This window comes from Coniophora puteana (assembly GCF_000271625.1).
Source record: "Coniophora puteana RWD-64-598 SS2 unplaced genomic scaffold CONPUscaffold_7, whole genome shotgun sequence".
NCBI classification, from domain to species: Eukaryota; Fungi; Basidiomycota; class Agaricomycetes; order Boletales; family Coniophoraceae; genus Coniophora; species Coniophora puteana.
Window position 1 is genome coordinate 1,398,882 of NW_006913059.1, and position 18,267 is coordinate 1,417,148.

Consider the following 18,267-nt stretch of genomic DNA (forward strand, 5'->3'; position numbering starts at 1 on the left):
GGTCCCGAAGTTGACAGTCCTCGCGCTTATGGCGGCCAGCTTATCACCGACACTCCACTCCACGATGCCCGTCTTCTCTCTGTACCTGATACAGCTGGCGGCATGAACATCCGTGTATGCTATCTTCTGGTCATGGGCCACGTCTTTGAACCCCCTCTCGATGATAATAAGGTGGCCTCGTGCTGTTGTCGTGCTTTTGAGGCTGTTCTTAGGGGCCTACTCATCGTTTCACTTTACCACTTTCCAAGCAAAGCTGAACTTTTATTGTCAGTCTATCTTTGCCTGAGCGTCTGCTCCTAGGCATCACAAGCAACAAATGGAACATACTACTTCTGTGAACGAGAACACGCCGGGCGGTATCACGAGCGTTCTCTCTCTTTCTCGAAAACAGCGCCGCTATTGTCCAACACAGAATCTGGCTCGGACCTAGTAATGCATCGAACACCACGGTCACTTCCGTGTGTACCCTCAACGGCACCGCGCTCGGAATCATTCACTTCCACCGTATTCGTGGACTGCGGATTCGTGATCCTCGTTGCATTGAACTTAGCGCTTTGACTCCGGGTGTTGCATCGGTGAATACGTCAAAACGACATGTTTCTCTTCATGACATGCACGTCCTTCATGATTCACGATCCATCGCCCCAGGTCCAGCCTCCAGGCAACAGCGTGCAGTCCCGCAGTCATTCATAGCAGTATGGCGAGTCTCACGGTGCCTCGTTGGACACTTTGGCTGCTGGCACCGTTTACCTCGTCAAGATGCTCGACAGACCTCCCTATCAGGGCCCCTATCGCAAACTTGTGCTCGCTTTCGATGTTGGTACGACGTTCAGCGGTATCTCGTACTGCATCTTGGACCCAGGAGAAGCGCCGCACATACAAGGTGTAACCAGGTAACTGACGAGCCTCAATACTATGGTGTTCGCCTGACTAGACTGAAACGAGCATAGGTATCCGGCTCAAGAACATGTCGGGGGCGCTTCGAAAATTCCGTCTATTCTCTACTACGACCGGAGCCAACATGTTCGTGCTGTGGGTGCTGAAGCGCTTCAAGAGCATATCGTCGAGCAAGCAGAAGACGAACAGTGGATCAAAGTCGAATGGTATGTACATAAATTTGAACTCTCGCAGCCATCGTGTCATAATCGGCATTGCATCTAAGGTGGAAAATGCACCTCCGCTCCAAACATCTCAGCGCGACCCACATCAGCGATAACGACATCCCCCCACTCCCACTCGGCGTCTCAGCGATCCAAGTCCTCACCGACTTCATGCGCTACCTATTCCACTGCGCGCGTATATACATCCAAGAAACGCATGCAAACGGAGAGCAGCTCTGGTCGTCGTTCGGCGAGGACATAGACTTCGTGCTCTCGCACCCAAACGGCTGGGAAGGAGCGCAGCAGAGCCAGATACGCCACGCGGCCGTTCTCGCGGGTCTCGTCCCAGACGCGTCTCGGGGCTCGCAGGACCGGATTAGCCTCGTCACGGAGGGCGAGGCGAGCCTGCATTACTGCGTGTCAAATATCCTCGCTTCGGACACGTGGTCGAGAGTCCCGATAGAGAAGTCGAACGATGATCGCGAGGCGAGCTCTGGTTCCGAGCCTAGGTCGAGCGGGACTAGGGAGCCAGACGGGGGTGTGATCGTTGTTGATGCTGGAGGAGGGACGGTGGATCTTAGTGCGTATTCGATGAAGTCGGGCGCGAGGAGTGGTCCCGCGTTGTCGTTCACCGAGGTTGCTCCTGCGGAATGTACGTTTTGGCTCACCACTGATATCATTCATTGCTCCCTAATGTTGGCATTAATCGTCTACCTCAGGTCGACTACAAGGCTCTGTGTTTGTAACGCGTCGAGCGCACGGATATCTCAAAGGCGAGTGCTGCCTGCGCAGTAGCTCTCATGATGTTTCCCCAACCTACGTACCCACAGAAAAGCTCAAAGACTCACGCTTCTCCGATGAAGACTACATCAACCAGATGGCGGACGTCTTCGACAAGTCGAGCAAGCTCCGCTTTAGGCGTGCCGAAGATCCCTGCTATATCAAGTTCGGCACTAGTCGGGACAAAGATCCGGCATATAATATCCGCGGGGGTCAACTCAAACTGCGAGGGTATGTCCCTCTCCCCAGCTCTCGAAAGGACTAGCTGATGAACTGCGAGGTTTTAGGGAGGAAGTTGCGACACTCTTCGAGCCCTCTATACAGAGCATCGTCGATGCGATCGAAAATCAGCGTAAAGCCTCCTCCAAGCCCATCTCGGTCAGTGCTCGACTCATTTCATCTTTGACAACGTCACTGATGCCTCTATAATAGCTTGTTTTCCTAGTTGGCGGTTTTGCTGCCAGTGACTATTTGTTTGCGCAACTCCAAGATCGTCTGGTTACATATGGGATCAATATAAGCCGACCGGATAACCATGCGTGCGTTCTGTGTTTTCGCGCGACAAAACATCATCTTAATTTATTATGTTCAGGAACAAAGCGGTGGCAGATGGTGCGGTGTCGTTCTACCTAGACTGCCTGGTTTCCTCGCGGGTTGCGAAGTTTACCTACGGGTTTATCTGTGACACGCAGTACATCGCAAACGACCCTGAGTTTCGTGCTAGGAATCACAAGATATACACCAGCGTATCAGGGACACAGGCTATCCCCGGTGCATTCAGGTCCATACTCAAGAAGGTTCGTGAATCCGTTGTGAATGTGTTGCTATATATCGAATGATCTAGGGAACGCGCGTCTTTGAGACGCAGGAATTCTCTCGTTGGATTACAGATGAAGGGACATCACGCTCGGAGCTCAAGAGGAGACGGGGAGTTATCACAGTTTACCGCGGCTCCAAGGCTGATCCTCGATGGGCTGACGAGGAAGAAGGCATGTTTCAATAATCCCTCGTATCACCGTCAACTAATGACCATCACGTGGATCGTAGATATGTTCACACATCTGTGCACGATAAAGGCGGATGCAACTGAAGCTGCACGGAACCTTCAAGTTCAGCACCGCGGTTCACATTCCTATTACCGAATTGCATATCGCATCATCCTTCACTTTGGTCTCACAGAGTTACGAGCACAGCTCGCATGGATGGAAAACGTAAGCACTTTGTACTCCATCTAGAAAAATCGGTGCTGAGGTCAATATAACGGCAGGGTGTCGAGAAACAGTGAGTGATACTAGCGTGGCGCCCGACAAAGGTCTAGCTTGTTAAACAGTCGCGTAGGAGCCCTGCCACTGTAGTTTACGATGATGAAATGCGGTAAGATCGTTCAAGTTTGCAACATTTTGGATCCGTAGTCTTTTCATTTCCTTTTTATACGAGATATCCCTGTCCCTCTCGTAGCAAGTACTCATACTGATGAAACGCGATCAAATAATTTCGAGTTACTTGCCAGCGAACTACGAAGCACAGACGTTAGATTTTCGGACCTCGGATACGCTTCCGAAGAGCGCCGCAGGACTGTCCTAGACCGCTGGCCTCCTTATCACCGACTCTCAACATCGCCTTTGTCCCTCTTCGCTGCAAGCTTCTTTGGTCCTTGGACACTCCTTGCAATATGAAGTTTCCGCGATACATCGGTAAAAGGAATGCTTTTGCGAGCGATCCCGCTGATACGGTTGGCCTCGTGTTGTTCCCGGGGCAGTCGGCTGATACACGAATGAGCGTCTAGCAGCCCCCGTTGTCGCTCTATACTAGTCCACTTCCTTTCTGGCCTTACCACGAGGCGTACGGATGGCGCCCTCATGCTCGAAGACGCCCTCGATGAACACGATCCATCCATAACTAGCGTTGGCGCCAACACAGCCCGAAGCTTGATTGCGAACATCATCAGCTCCGGAGGTGCATATACCCACCCATTCTTCAATCCACGTTCCTTCCGCGCACACATACGAAAGAAGCTCAGCTGCGATCGTACGCTGACAGCATCACTCAAAGTTTATATCACGTACATGCACCTTCGGGGTCCTTCACATCTCGATCTGCACGCAATAACGCGAGCTTCCCGCAGCTGTTCATATCAGTACAAGTGGTCTCACGCATCCTGGCGCTAGCAGCCTCGTTTCTTCGCCTTCTCTCCCCTCACGTACGGCCGGCATGCTCGACAGGGAGCCCTACCAGGGTCTATCTCGCAAACTTGTGCTGGCATTCGATGTGGGCACGACCTTTAGTGGCGTATCGTACTGCATTCTAGACCCTGGTGAGGTCCCTCGTATCCAAAGCGTCTCCAGGTATGTGGTCTTCGATAGATTATGAGACAGTGTTGACGTTTAGCAGGTATCCCGCACAGGAGCATGTTGGCGGCGATTCCAAGATACCCTCGATCCTCTACTACGATAAGAACCGGCAAGCTCGGGCTTTCGGCGCAGAGGCGCTACAGGAACATATCATCGAGCAAGCTGAGGCAGAGGGATGGACCAAGCTGGAGTGGTATGTGACCGCTCTTACATTGGCCCGTTGATTGTTGACGTAATCCACTCTCCGATGCTTCAGGTGGAAGATGCACCTCCGCTCCAAGCACCTGAGTGCCGCGCATATCAACGACACCGACATCCCTCCTCTTCCCCCCGGCGTCTCTGCTCTGCAGGTTCTAGCCGACTTTATGGGATATCTATACCACTGCGCCAAGACGTATATTGTTGAGTCTCAAGCGAATGGAACGCACTTCTTCGCCTCGTTTGGAAACAACATCGAGTACGTTCTGTCGCACCCAAATGGATGGGAGGGTCCGCAGCAAAAGCAAATCCGTCGCGCGGCCGTTATGGCGGGACTTGTACCAGATGACAGTAAGGAAGCACAGGAGCGTATCAAGCTCGTGACGGAGGGCGAGGCGAGCTTACATTATTGCGTCATAAATGTTCTTGCTTCGGATGCCTGGTCCAAGGTTCCGATCGAGAAGTCGGAGTTCGGCGACGATCCTTCGGATAGGGTGGGTGCCACAGACCAGGGAGTTATCGTTGTGGATGCTGGAGGCGGGACTATCGATCTCGGCGCGTACTCGATGCATTCGGGTACTGTGACTGGCACAGCGACGTCTTTCAAGGAGATCGCACCCACAGAGTGTTCGTTGTCTCGTTATGCATACGTTTATCTGACGTGTGCTTACCACGTGTCTACCAGGTCGGCTGCAGGGGTCAGTCTGGGTAACTAGACGCGGTCATGACTTCCTTGAAAGTTGGTGTCACTTGATATATGCCAGCGCCTCAGATAGACTGACGAGTATCTCCAGAGAAGTTAGAAGGCTCTGGATTCGCAGAGCCAGAACTTATCGACCAGATGACGGAGGTCTTCGACAAGACCACCAAATTGCGTTTCAGCAACGCTGATGATCCATGCTACATAAAATTTGGTACCATGCGTGACAAAGATCCCGTGTACGGCATTCGAGCGGGGCAACTGAAGCTTCAAGGGTTTGTATCTATATCTTTTCCACGTCGTACGATGTTGACATCTTTAAAAGGAGGGACGTTGCTACTCTCTTTGATCCTTCTATCGAAAGCGTAGTTGAGTCCATCGAACTGCAGAGGGCTGCGTCGTTGATAGGGGTGTCGGTTAGTGTGTTTTTGTTTGCCTGTGCCGGGCTTTCTTGATCTACTGGACGTTTCCCGTTTTCGTAGAATGTCTTTCTTGTCGGAGGGTTCGCGGCTAGCGACTACCTATTCAAGCAACTCCAATCTCGCTTGTCTAACACTGGGATGAGTTTATGTCGACCTGATAGCCAAACGTATGCTTTGTATTCAAAATTTGGAAGAAAACATAGATGCTCATTGACGCGCAGTAACAAGGCCGTCGCTGATGGCGCCGTGTCATTCTACATTGACCATTTTGTTTCCTCACGTACAGCAAGGTTCTCGTATGGCACCCCAGCTAACATCGTATATGATGACCGCGACGAGGAACATCAGATCAGAAGTCATAAGAGGTTCATGCGCCTTTCGGGAGATGTGGCCATTCCCGGTTACTTCAGCGTAATCCTAAAAAAGGCATGTTATGCAGTACATTGGAATAGGACGATGCCTCGGGGGCTAATAGGTATCACACAACATGTTGTAGGGCACTCAGGTATCAGAGGTCCAAGAGTTCACTCGAGCATATTCACGCGAACGGTCTTCCAAAGCGGAACTATCCCAAGTAGGCGTTGACATAATCGTGTACCGCGGTTGTTTGTCATTGCCTACTTGGGTTGACGGCCACGAAGGTATGTCATTCCGACTTATATTTTCTGTTGAAGACATGAAACAACCCCCACGCAGCCGAATACACAACCCTGTGCTCTGTTTACGCAGATACGTCGGCTATCACACATCACCTCAAGAAGAGAAAGAATAATGGGAAGGGATTCTTCAGAGTTGAATTCGACGTCATCCTATTGTTCGGATTAACGGAGCTACAGGCACAAATACGGTGGTTTCAAGGGGTATGTAACCAGATTATTCTCTGAATTGCTGCGACAGAATCTGACTTTTGGTATCAACCCAGGGAATTGAGAAAAGGTGAGATTTTTAATGACGTATCCCATATCGTTGTCTTATATCATTCAGGAGCCCTGCTACGATAGTTTACGATGAGGAGATGTAACCCGAAGAGGCGACTTTTTCCCCTTCCTGTCATCATACTCACTTTGCTTGCTTGCTACTACTCCTTGTATTAGATCAATTTGTGCGTTAGTAACGACTTGTTATGAACACTTATAGAATGTAAATTACGAATGTCACGACCATTTTCTATGTCATGCTTTTTATGCTTGGACCACGGTATAATGGGGGTGTGGAGAGATGCAGGTCCGAGGGAAAGCAGGGCGCGTTCCCGACGCGTCAGATGCTCGGAGCTACTCGGCCGCGCGTCCGCTACTGGCTCGCTTCCCCCAAGCCCTTCATCTCCTAAACCGCTACGCGGTGTCTTGTCTGTTCTCGGAGACATTCCTTGCGATACGAATTATCCGCTGTGTAGGTCAAAGAAAGTCTTCGCGAACTGTCTCAATGGTGAGGTTGGCCTCATGTACTCCTGGGAGCAGTCGCATGATACACACTTCGCGGAAGCACGAATGTGCGTCTACTCGTAGCTGCATCCATTTTTGCTCTATACTTATCCACTTCCTTTATAGCTCCCTTTACGGATGTGTCACGAGGTGTACATATGGCACCTCCTATGTACTGGAGGCCCGGGGCTGAAGTGACATACGCAATCCGCCTACTTAGCCCAGATGATGCCTCGAGACCTCGAGTGTTATCTGGGGAAGGTGAGTGCCACCCAAAGCTTGATTGCGTGAGTAGACACAATCGAACTTCGCCAGGCAACTTCGTTGGAAACCCACGTTTCCTCGATGCATACATCCGAGAGCGGTCCAAAATCATCCGGCAGTGACAACTCACCTGCGTACCCTGAACCTTCTTTCTCTCGGACGCGCAGACTCGCTAGTCTGGGAGAACTACAGCTGATATCACCTCGCAGCCTCGCTAGATTACGGACCTCCGGGGTCCTTCCTTCTTGATTTGTAGGCAGCAACGTGGACTCCCCGCGATTGCACGTATCACCACAAGCGGTTTCACGCACCTCGTGGTTGAGTGGTACCAGCCTCCTCTCATCACCTCCACCTCCCGTACACATCCCCCAACATGGTCGATAGAGAGCCCTACCAAGGCCTTTCCCGTAAACTCGTGCTTGCGTTCGATGTAGGCACGACGTTCAGCGGCGTGTCATACTGTATTCTAGATCCTGGTGAGGTTCCACGGATACAGAGCGTCTCTAGGTATGCGATGATCTGTGATCTAACTTTGACATTGAGCTGATTCTCGGTAGGTATCCTGCACAAGAGCACGTCGGTGGCGACTCGAAGATCCCCTCCATCGTTTACTACGATCGGAATCAGCAGGTCCGAGCTATTGGCGCAGAAACCCGTCAGGGGCACGTCGTGGAGCAAGCTGAGATGGAAGAATGGACCAAACTGGAGTGGTGTGTGGTTAGTTTTCTCATTGGTCTTCATCTGGCTCACAAGTCACTGCCGATCCTCTAGGTGGAAGTTACATCTTCGCTCTAAACATCTCACTGCAGCTCACATCAAGGACATCGACATTCCTCCTCTTCCCCAAGGCGTCTCCGCCGTGCAGGTTCTCGCCGACTTCATGGGTTATCTATTCCACTGTGCCAAAACGTACATCATCGACTCGCATGCTAACGGACTAGGTTTCTTCGCCTCGTTCGGCGATAACATCGACTACGTGTTGTCCCACCCAAACGGATGGGAAGGCGTCCAACAGTCGCAAATCCGTCGCGCGGCCGTCATGGCAGGACTCGTGCCAGACCAGGGTAGGGAGGCTCAAGAGCGCATCAGGCTCGTGACGGAGGGCGAAGCAAGTTTGCATTACTGTGTAACCAACGTCCTCGCTTCGGATACCTGGTCCAAGGTGCCGATTGAGAAGTCGGAGCTTGACAATTCTTCGGACACAGAGGAGACACCGGAACGGGGAGTTATCATCGTCGACGCTGGAGGCGGGACTATCGATCTGAGCGCGTATTCTATGAATTCGGGGATAGATACAGGAAAGGCGATGTCATTTGAGGAAATTGCGCCAACGGAATGTACGTTATTATGACTTGGTTTTGTATACCTTCCCCAAATTCCACTTCAAGGCCGGTTGCAGGGATCAGTGTTTGTCACTAGGCGCGCTCACGCGTTTCTCGAAGGTGGGAAGCTCTCTGGTCTAACACTCATCTCCGGACAACTTATGTCGTTCTAAATCCACAGAGAAATTGGAAGGTTCTCCGTTCAACGAGGAGGACTACATCAAACGGATGACGGAAGTCTTCGACGAGACTACTAAGTTACGTTTCAGCACTGCAGAAGACCCTTGCTATATCAAGTTCGGTACCATGCGTGACAAGGACCCCTCGTACGGTATTCGAGCGGGTCAACTGAAACTTCAAGGGTTCGTAGCCGTTATTTTTCTTGCGTTGAATCTTGACTCACAAGTACATCAGGATAGACGTGGCAACCCTATTTGAGCCTTCTATTCAAAGCGTAGTGGAGGCGGTTGAGAAGCAGAGCTCAAGTTCGCCGATAATTATCTCGGTAAGTACTGTATAGTTTCTTCGGGATTGAATATAACTTCCTTCTATAGCACGTGTTCCTCGTCGGCGGGTTCGCCGCCAGCGATTACCTGTTCAAACAGCTCCAATCTCGCTTATCAGCCACTGGCTTGAGCGTATGTCGACCGGACAGTCATACGTGCGCCTCATTTCCTACTCCTTGTGAAGTCACGGAATATTCATACCTCCGACAGTAATAAGGCCGTTGCTGATGGCGCAGTCTCATTTTACATCGATCATCTTGTATCGACACGGACAGCGAGGTTCTCGTACGGCATCAAAACTAGGGTCAAATATGATGAAGCAAACCATGAACACCGGATTAGAGAGCACAAACGCTACACATGTGCTACAGGTGATGACGCCCTCCCTTGTGGATTCAGCACGATACTGCCCAAGGTTTGTGTTTCTCTTCTGTAGTACGTTTGATACTCAAATGGTTCGTCTTAACGCGGTTCAGGGCGAACGCGTTTCAGAAACAAAAGAGTTCAGCGACTCTTATCGACTCACTGACGAATCAAAAGACGAGCTTTGTGAAATAGGCGTGACGCTGCTAGCGTATCGTGGTCCCTTCAAGGCACCGTCTTGGGTTGACGAGAATGAGTGTAGGTTCTGTACGCATTGCCTGCCATATCAGACCGGTTTTGACGAGGGAATGTGCCTTACGAAGCCGATTTTTCTCAGCTGTGCACCGTGTTCGCCGACACGTCGGACATCGCACAGGATCTCGAACCGAAAACAAGGAATGGGCACACGTTTTACAAAGTTTCGTTCGATGTTATCATACTATTCGGGCTAACGGAACTGCAGGCACAGATACGGTGGCTAGAGAAGGTATGTTGCTGTTACATATCTGTATATGCAGTTTATATGTTATGTCTCATCAATTATTTCGTGTTCAGGGGGTCGAGAAACGGTACGTATCGTAATACAAGCAAACCCCATCGTCTCCTCACGTCCATCAGGAGTCCTGCAAGTATCGTGTACGATGATGAGGTGTGAGATGAGGAGCAGTAGTTTTTCATATTGAGTATGGCGATATGTGTAGTAGAACAAGGTGGTGTATTGCTGTTTACTTTGCCCTCATCCTTTGCAGTGCTAGCTTCCGTTTGCATCAGTTACTTTCACCCCGCTGAAGACGATATCGAGATTTATTTCATTGGTTATTGCTAGAACCCTCAAAATCTATCCCTCCGAGTGGGATCGACAACAGCGTACCGACTAATGAACGCTCAATGCACACGACCTAAACTAGTTGCTATCAGTCAACAGGCTTACACTAAGTTTTGAAAGGTTTACCTGCAACCTTCGCCTTGGAGCTCTTGACACCTAGCTCTTCAGCGAGTATCTGGAGCGCGAGGTAACGGCTGAAGTACCGAGCCGTAGGCAAGCCACCCGGGAAGATCCATAGACCCTGTTGACTCGTTGGTCGACCAGCTAAACAGCGAAGCTCGCCGACATCGTCGAGTCCCCAGACACGCCCAACTTTGGCGGCAATGGCTGGGCCCATGAGTTTCTCGATCGTTGATGCCCACGGATGATATCCAGTTCTGTAAACCGCTGAATAATTGTGCTTACAGTTAATTAATGAAAGACGTACGCGAGCACCACGACATCAGCTTCGAGCTTTGACCCGTCATTGAAGACGACGGTGTTCTCTTCAAAGTAAGAAACCTCTACACCCTGCTTGACCTTGACGTGACCGTCTATGATGAGCTGGCCAATTCCGGTATCGAGCACTATACATCGAAATATCTCAGTAATCATAGAAAGATAATCGTGGACTCGACGTACTGCTTCCAGCACCGAGTGCCTCATAGACGAAGACGGGAGCGCCAGCACCTTGGCCTTCGTGCTCCCCCCACATCAACTTGAGGCCTTTTGCTTCGAGTCGCATATGAAGATCCTCGTCGAGCTTCTTTTTGTCCTCAAGGGTATCTTTGCCCATCTGGATAACCAGTCGAGGTGGGATCGAGTTTGCAATGAGGTCGGCATCATCGAGATCGCGCGTCTCCGGGTAGCTGTGCGCAAGATCATCCGATGCTGTCTTAAGAGAAATTACAAACGACGCGGTTCTCTGTATCAATGTGGTGGACGATGCACCCTTGGAGACAAAATCCTGCGCTATATCGGATGCTGCATTACCCTGTTGGTGAACTTGTCAGTACAAGTGAGCGGTAACTTTAGGATAATACATGGGCATACCGCGCCAACAATAACCGTACGCTTCCCGGCATACCCATGACCGCCTTTGTGAAAGTCGGAGTGGTATAACTCGCCTCTAAACACCTGCTGCCCGGGTATGTCGGGTATGTACGGGGAACCGCCACCAGTCGCAATGACAAGGTGCTTTGGGTTTAGTGTGACATGGTTTCCCGCGCGATTGACGACCACGGTCCACCTCTTTGTTTCAGAGTTGAATGTCGGAGTCGGGTCTGATAGCACGACGGAAGATGTCCAGACCGTGAGCTCTTGCTGGATTGCGTAGGACTCCATGAAGTTGGCGAGTTTCGTTCGTCCGATGTACTCCGGGAAGTTCTTGGGGTACGAGTGATAGAGGTCTACAAACACACTTTGAGCCAGTCGTTCTAGCGCAACGGAAGGATACACTCACAGGAACTGTAATGCGCAGGTAGGTGCAATGACAGAGTTGGGTATCTTAGATAATACGTCAGAACGTTGATTCAGACTTCATAGGGTGAGGACACACCTATTTCGCCATACATCACCAACGCGAGGTGTCTTCTCGATGACCAACGCACGAATTCCGGTCTGACGGAATCGAGCAGCAGCCATGAGCCCGCAGTGACCGCCTCCAACTACGATGATTAGTAAGAACAATTGATCATCTGCGAGATCGCGAGGGTTTACGTACCGATGAGAACTGTTGGGTCGCGCTCAATAGCCTCGACCTCTTTCTGCCTATCCTCCTCCCAGGTCGTCATAGCGGTCGCATCGAGAGGTATCCCCCTGGGACGCGAAGTCGGCTCTTCATGGCCGATGAGCTCATGAAGAGAAAAGTACACAGTGAGCGCCTTGTATCCTTCCGAGGAGGGAATAAGTCGGAAGAAGCCTCTCCCTCGTGCCTGAGGCTCGCGTATAGCGAACCTAAACGCGCTCTGAATCCCGGAAACATTGGTTCCAGGAACGGGAAACGTAGAGGGCTCGCCCAGTGTGCTGTCCGAGTCAATGGTGAGGCTGTGCAATCCGACCACATCGAAGCGACGTCCATCCTCAAGTGGCTCGGACAGGAACGCGGCGATCTTGTCACGTCCTTCAACGCTCGCGAAGTCCCATGCAAAGCAAAGGATATCTAACAGTGACACATGGAGTTTCAGCTCTGTGACCCCATAGATTTAGTTACCACTGACCTCTTAACCAGCCTTCAGGCAAGAAGTGCTGGGTGAACTTGTCGAGGTCGCGAGATGCAGCGGCCTCACCCAGACTAGCAAGCCAAGTGGTAGCGATCTGGCAAATATCAATCTCTCTATCATCCGGGGTCATGGTGCTGAGTGACTAGATGTGGGCGTGTAAGCGGAAGAACCAAGGGTATATCTGCTAGTGTGTTTGGAATACGCACATGAGTCTCCTTTTATATGATAGAAATCACATATCCCGGCGAGCGAGCGAACGCTGAAGAGATATCGGTGATGACAAACGCAAAGTGCTCAGTCATTCAGGCTACAGCGACCAAAAGCACATTTGCTAATGTCAAGGTAGTGTAAAAGTACTGACTCTAACTCGGAATAGGACTTTGGCGGTGTCAATTCAAGGCGAAATAGAAAGGACACGGTAGAAAACTGGTGGAAAACATGAATACAGCGTGATGGGGTTGACGAACAACGTTTCAGCAAGTCGCGTAAAAGCCCTGACGTGATGAAAAGGAAAACTCCCACGCTCCCTCTCTCCCGACCACGACGGCTCAATAACATGAAGGGTACTTACCACTGTGGTTTACAAACTGCGACTCATGCTTACCAATTCCCGACTCCTCGCTTTGGCTACAGCCAACATATCAGCAGCATCACGTAACATTAAGAGCCTCGATGGAAGAGGGTGGGTTTGTACACAGGTCGGTGATAGGCAGGTTGCTCATGCTTTACGTGTTGAGGTTGACTGTTGATTAAAGGTGTGGCCTGCCCGGAATCACATACACTTTAGACTAGTATACGAATGAGAACCACCGCGGCGTCGACTTTGCAAGCGTGCCCCGCGTAGGGTAAACAAAGTCCCATATCATGATGGACTAGTACGCATCTCATGTCAGCGCAATAATCTGAACAATTCCATCTGCTGTCGCCCAGGAGTTCTTCTATCTCGCTTCTGTTATTGTCTTGCGCGCCTCTTGTTTGCAGGACCGGCTTGCTGGGCCCCATTGTTGCATCTTGACTTCCCGTAGCCGGGAAAGCAGCGTTTGGCCACACTAACCGTGCGTTAACACTAGGTTGCCTACTTTGTCCCCTCAATAACCCTTCCTGGCTCTCCCGTATGGGCGGTTGGTCTCTACACGACCTTCCTTGATCGCTCCGCAAATAACTCCAGACAAGTATCGCCTCGTGATGACTTGGCGAATCTACTATGTATGCGTCTTGGTGTTCTTGGATCGAACACTTACACGTTGTCCTATCAGACCTTCTGACCTTTCCCGCCGTAGATCACCGTCAATGTTTGGCATCCATCGTAGGGTCTGGTAGCTGGTACAGGACATCGTGAATAAATCAGCCGTACTTAACATGAATCGCATCTCGCCCCACTCTTCCTCGCTGCTATACGATGCTCACCCGAGAGCCTTACCAAGGAGGAGCCCGCAAGCTTGTCCTTGCTTTTGATGTAGGGACCACTTACAGCGGTGTCTCATATTGTATCCTCGACCCCGGAGAAGTTCCCCAAATCCATAGTGTGGCTCGGTGAGTAATGGTCTTACTCATCTTTCCATCTCGCTGACAAATCGGCTTGTATCGGCTAGGTATCCTGCACAGGACCATGTCGGGGGCCATTTCAAGATTCCCTCCATCCTTTACTACGACCAAGGCCACAATGTACGTGCGGTCGGGGCAGAAGCACTTCAAGAATCCGTTGTCGAGAAAGCAATGGACCAGCAGTGGATTAAGCTTACTTGGTGCGTTTCTTCGTAGCTTGGTGTCTTCGGTGCTCACGTGAGGCATAGGTGGAAGATGCATATGCGTCCCAAGCATCTTGCTGCTGCACATATCAGCGACAGCGACATCCCGCCTCTCCCGCAAGAACTCACTTCCACACGTGTTCTTGCTGACTTCATGGCGTACCTCTTTCGCTGCGCTCAAACCTATATCGAAGAAGCGCATGTCAGCGGTAGGAGCCTGTTTGCTTCCTCTGGGAGGAAAATCGACTTTGTCCTATCTCATCCGAACGGGTGGGAAGGACCGCAACAGAGCCAGATCCGTCAGGCTGCCGTCCTAGCCGGGCTCATTCCTGATACCCCCGAGGGACAGGCGCGCGTTCGGCTCGTGACTGAAGGAGAGGCAAGCTTACATTTCTGCATATCCAACATGCTTGCCTCGGATAGTTTCTCGCGCGTGGTCATTGAGAAACCTGGGTTCGATTTGAAGGCGAGCAAAATGACCGACGCAGGTGTCATCATCGTTGATGCTGGCGGAGGTACGATCGATCTCAGCGCCTATGCTAGCACAGGCTCGCCGTTGTCTTTCGAAGAGATTGCACCTACAGAATGTTCGTATTACCCTCTTGTTTTATACATTTTTATCGCTTTCTAAATTCCAATAGGTCGACTTCAGGGGTCTGTATTTGTCACCCGTCGTGCCAGCACGATGATAAAAGGCTAGTACCCTTCTACGTTTCCGCTGTTCATCAATCTAAACGTCCTGTGCGTCACAGAAAAACTCAGCGGGTCTCGTTTCGGCGCTACTGACTACGTCGATCAAATGACCGCCGCCTTCGACCAGGAAGCCAAGATTCGCTTCAGGGGTGTCGACGAGCCAACCTATGTCAAGTTTGGCACTATCCGTGACACGGAGCTCTCGCATAACATTCGAAACGGGCGCCTCAAGCTTCAAGGGTTTGTCCTCTCTGGCACTCGACTATCCAGAGATATCCTAATAAGTTGATAGGCAAGACGTGGCCCAACTATTCAGGCCGTCGATTCAGAGCACCATCGATGCCATCGACAAACAGCGAGTCGCATCCAACAGCCATATCTTGGTACGTCTCGGGCTGTAGTGCATGAATAGTGACCTAATCGAGAATGACTTAGTTTGTTTTTCTCGTGGGCGGGTTCGCCATGAGCGACTACGTGTTCTCTGAGCTTCAAGCGCACCTCTCAGCCAACGGGCTCATCCTCAGCCGTCCGCGCAGCGATACGTATGTCGTCCGACTCGCATCATAGCCTTTTACTCAATATTTCTAGAGGGAAAGCCGTTGCTGAAGGCGCTGCGTCATTTTACGTTGATCATCTCGTGTCTACCCGGGTCTCAAGGTTTACGTATGGCATTGACTGTAACACTCCTTTCGATAAAAAAAACCGACAGCACGCGCTACGGAGGCATAACATGTATACGCAGGTTTCGGGAGTCCAAGTGATCCAGAACGTATTCAGTATCATTCTCCACAAAGTAAGTGATTTTCGATGATACTTCGAGTGCCTTGACTAAATATCTACCGTAGGCGACTCGAGTCTCGGAAACTCAGGAGTACAGGCGCTCTTACTGGATGACCTCCGTCAAGAGAACGGGCTTACTTTCCTTGAATCAGAAAATTCTTGCACATCGGGGCGATGCGCCTGCTCCATCCTTTACAGATGAGGACAGAGGTGTGATTATTAGAGTGTTTCAATCCATCCCTCTAATGCTACCATTAATACAGGAGCGCTTTCAACTGCTTGCACGGTGTACGCAGATACGTCAAAATTCGCTCGATTGCTTCAAGCTCGCAGTGGACCGTCGTCTACGTACTATGAGTTGAAGTTCGATATAGTGCTGCTCTTCGGATTGACGGAGCTGCAAGCGCAAATTAGCTGGATCGAAAACGTAAGCCCTGTTATTCGTATTGTTTAGTTCGCTCAACTCACTGGAGTCGTCCACGTCAGGGTGTTGAGAAAAGGTATGGTCATCATCGTACAGCGTATTGGTGTACTCATATTCATTAAGGAGTCCCGCATCTATCATTCACGAGGAGGAGGAAACCTCATAAGGGCCGCGGGGTTTTGGCCGGATTTCTTGGTATTTCACTAGTAAAGTAGGGAAAATCTAGCGCCATATGCACACGAACGATTTTGTATACGAATAAGCATTGAAGAGGTTTTTGTTAAAGTTGTATCCTAAGTTTCCGGGTTCTAAAAGGTCATGTCATGCATGGTGTTGACGATGCGCCAGAATAACAAGCCCGGTGCCGTATGTTCGGCTACACACGCTGGGTCAATATTTAAATACGGGATGACAACGAGGGCGTCTGTTGCCAGCACCTCATCGTAATCTATCATTATTTTCCATCCTAGCCATCGGCATCGTACTCGTGTCGGGCAAGAAATTTTTAATACAGCAAGAACAACATACATGCGGACGTCAAGTAGTACCTCAAACATTGCGTTAAGAATAGGAAGTTTTAATCATAACCCAAAACTACCCCATGACCTCGATGACGGACTCCAGAGCCACTTTGGGCTTCAAGAGCATCTTGGTGTCCCGCCTGCTATCCTTCGCATCGCCAACCTTAGTACGCTGCATTATACCCAGGTCAGTAGGGCAAAGAACTACGGGAGGAGCCGTCCTGTGGCGAGGCTGGCTGTCGCCATACGCGTCATCCATCTCCTCCGCTTTGAACGCACAGCCACTCTGTATCGCGAAGACCTCGTATTCGCAGGAAGTGACGTCCTCTGCGATATTCTTGCTGATTTCGAGAGCCATTTTGGCCATGAGCGCGACGCGATGGGCGAACCTCGCCTTTAAGGTGCTTTTGATATCGCCAATGGAGGCGGTACACTTAGCGGCGAGGATAATATGGCACAGCCCACCGATCACCATATCTACGATGGACTCGATGCGTTGTGCGTCATCGGGCTGAGGCAGGTTTGCGCGGGTGAGCGCCTTCCATTTGGCAGATACGGCCTGTACCTCTGGTTTACTCAGATCAGTTCGGACTCTATCGCATAAACGTCATGACTCACCTGTCGCTCGGACCCGTTCGTAAATTGCGTTTAGGAAGCTGTTAATTGTGCCCTTTCCTGCAGCCCAAGACGTCATGATCAAGTGAAACTTGGTAGCGAGGAACGACTGGAGCGCGATCTGTATGAGAATGGGATCGTCCTTGTGGTTCTTCGCTAGTAAGTAACTCGCTAGCTTCGGACCAATCACTTTTGCTGAAGACTGCAGGGCGAGCCTTCGGTCCTCTGAAATAACCCTCTCCGAGCGATCATCGAACCGGAATTGCACCAGTACTTCCTCGGATAGATATGCCGCAGCTTGCATGATGTCGTTGTTAAAACGCTTGAGTGAGTCGATGATATGCGTGCCAGTGACAGCATCGGCGGTGGAGAGGAAGGACTGCGCGCCTCTGAGCTCGGAGGTACGGGAGTCAAGGAGGGACGAGAGTTCATCGAACTTCTTCTTGGTGGTCGCCAGCTCGGCAAGCTTGGCTTCATGCTCCTGGGCCCGACGGTTAGCGTCGCTCTTCAAGACATGGATATGAGCGTGAGCCTTCTGCAAGGAGGTCTTTGTCTCCTTCACGTCGACAGAGAGTGCCTTATTCTTCCCTCTCTCGTTCGCGAGATCTGCTTCCAGCTGCTCTCTAACATCCCATAGCTTGCTATTCTCCTCAAATAACCTGCCATTCTTCTTCAGCAGCCTCCCGTTTTCCCCCCGGAGACGGTGCACCCAGCTAATATACTGGGTTTTTCGTTGGACTTGTTCCTGGCCTTGTGTGGACGTGTCTTCGTGAGCGTCGCTCCTGGGATTGACATCGCCAGATTGATTTGGGCCTGCAGATGCGCCCTCTGACCCAGACTTGAGGAACTCGGTAATCGCTGTCATCATTGTGTACGATGAGGGAGGTGACGGCAGTCTATAGGGTGAAGAGAGGGTTAGTTGGCGGACGACTCCGCTGCTTGAGAAATCTTGGGCGCTCACTTGCATACGGTGAGACCCCTTTCACCCACCACGAGGCATCAGACCACGAGGCACGGGGGTCGTAGCGTGGG

At 51.0% G+C, this 18,267-nt stretch overlaps 4 protein-coding genes across 4 annotated transcripts; 3 read left to right on the top strand and 1 right to left on the bottom strand.

Moving 5' to 3' along the window:
- Nucleotides 1-553: 553 nt before the first annotated feature.
- CONPUDRAFT_105630 (uncharacterized protein) lies at nucleotides 554-3,362 on the top strand. Its single transcript, XM_007771311.1, has 12 exons — nucleotides 554-893; nucleotides 951-1,103; nucleotides 1,163-1,752; nucleotides 1,820-1,873; nucleotides 1,931-2,111; nucleotides 2,168-2,258; nucleotides 2,313-2,419; nucleotides 2,473-2,677; nucleotides 2,725-2,869; nucleotides 2,928-3,091; nucleotides 3,148-3,161; nucleotides 3,219-3,362. Exons 1-12 carry the CDS (start codon nucleotides 760-762, stop codon nucleotides 3,256-3,258), a joined length of 1,878 nt encoding a protein of 625 aa, XP_007769501.1. The 5' UTR covers nucleotides 554-759; the 3' UTR covers nucleotides 3,259-3,362.
- Nucleotides 3,363-7,450: 4,088 nt separating this feature from the next.
- Nucleotides 7,451-12,625, top strand: CONPUDRAFT_105634 (uncharacterized protein). The gene is made up of 20 exons (XM_007771312.1): nucleotides 7,451-7,743; nucleotides 7,794-7,946; nucleotides 8,008-8,573; nucleotides 8,625-8,678; nucleotides 8,740-8,920; nucleotides 8,973-9,063; nucleotides 9,113-9,219; nucleotides 9,275-9,479; nucleotides 9,541-9,685; nucleotides 9,751-9,914; nucleotides 9,983-9,996; nucleotides 10,046-10,331; nucleotides 10,380-10,630; nucleotides 10,681-10,819; nucleotides 10,875-11,226; nucleotides 11,286-11,641; nucleotides 11,695-11,738; nucleotides 11,791-11,899; nucleotides 11,956-12,393; nucleotides 12,452-12,625. The coding sequence occupies exons 1-12, from the start codon at nucleotides 7,610-7,612 to the stop codon at nucleotides 10,080-10,082; spliced, it is 1,851 nt and encodes a 616-aa protein (XP_007769502.1). The 5' UTR covers nucleotides 7,451-7,609; the 3' UTR covers nucleotides 10,083-10,331; nucleotides 10,380-10,630; nucleotides 10,681-10,819; nucleotides 10,875-11,226; nucleotides 11,286-11,641; nucleotides 11,695-11,738; nucleotides 11,791-11,899; nucleotides 11,956-12,393; nucleotides 12,452-12,625.
- A 1,228-nt stretch (nucleotides 12,626-13,853) lies between these two features.
- CONPUDRAFT_56886 (uncharacterized protein) lies at nucleotides 13,854-16,129 on the top strand (the record flags this gene model as incomplete). Its single annotated transcript, XM_007770811.1, has 10 exons — nucleotides 13,854-13,987; nucleotides 14,047-14,199; nucleotides 14,248-14,806; nucleotides 14,855-14,901; nucleotides 14,965-15,135; nucleotides 15,188-15,278; nucleotides 15,331-15,437; nucleotides 15,484-15,688; nucleotides 15,741-15,885; nucleotides 15,939-16,129. 10 exons carry the CDS (start codon nucleotides 13,854-13,856, stop codon nucleotides 16,127-16,129), a joined length of 1,803 nt encoding a protein of 600 aa, XP_007769001.1.
- Nucleotides 16,130-16,593: 464 nt separating this feature from the next.
- Nucleotides 16,594-18,241, bottom strand: CONPUDRAFT_125398 (uncharacterized protein). The gene is made up of 3 exons (XM_007771313.1): nucleotides 18,197-18,241; nucleotides 17,239-18,131; nucleotides 16,594-17,187 (listed from the first exon to the last, which is right to left on the bottom strand). Exons 2-3 carry the CDS (start codon nucleotides 18,101-18,103, stop codon nucleotides 16,694-16,696), a joined length of 1,359 nt encoding a protein of 452 aa, XP_007769503.1. The 5' UTR covers nucleotides 18,104-18,131; nucleotides 18,197-18,241; the 3' UTR covers nucleotides 16,594-16,693.
- Nucleotides 18,242-18,267: the final 26 nt, after the last annotated feature.

Coding starts and splice junctions, on each gene's coding strand:
- CONPUDRAFT_125398 (XM_007771313.1), bottom strand. CDS start 18,103: ATGATGACAGCGATTACCGAGTTCCTCAAGTCTGGGTCAGAGGGCGCA. Junction 17,188..17,238: donor CGAACGGGTCCGAGCGACAG/GTGAGTCATGAC, acceptor TGAGTAAACCAG/AGGTACAGGCCGTATCTGCC.
- CONPUDRAFT_105634 (XM_007771312.1), top strand. CDS start 7,610: ATGGTCGATAGAGAGCCCTACCAAGGCCTTTCCCGTAAACTCGTGCTT. Junction 7,744..7,793: donor CGGATACAGAGCGTCTCTAG/GTATGCGATGAT, acceptor GATTCTCGGTAG/GTATCCTGCACAAGAGCACG. Junction 7,947..8,007: donor GAATGGACCAAACTGGAGTG/GTGTGTGGTTAG, acceptor CCGATCCTCTAG/GTGGAAGTTACATCTTCGCT.
- CONPUDRAFT_105630 (XM_007771311.1), top strand. CDS start 760: ATGCTCGACAGACCTCCCTATCAGGGCCCCTATCGCAAACTTGTGCTC. Junction 1,753..1,819: donor CGAGGTTGCTCCTGCGGAAT/GTACGTTTTGGC, acceptor CGTCTACCTCAG/GTCGACTACAAGGCTCTGTG. Junction 2,678..2,724: donor TCAGGTCCATACTCAAGAAG/GTTCGTGAATCC, acceptor CGAATGATCTAG/GGAACGCGCGTCTTTGAGAC.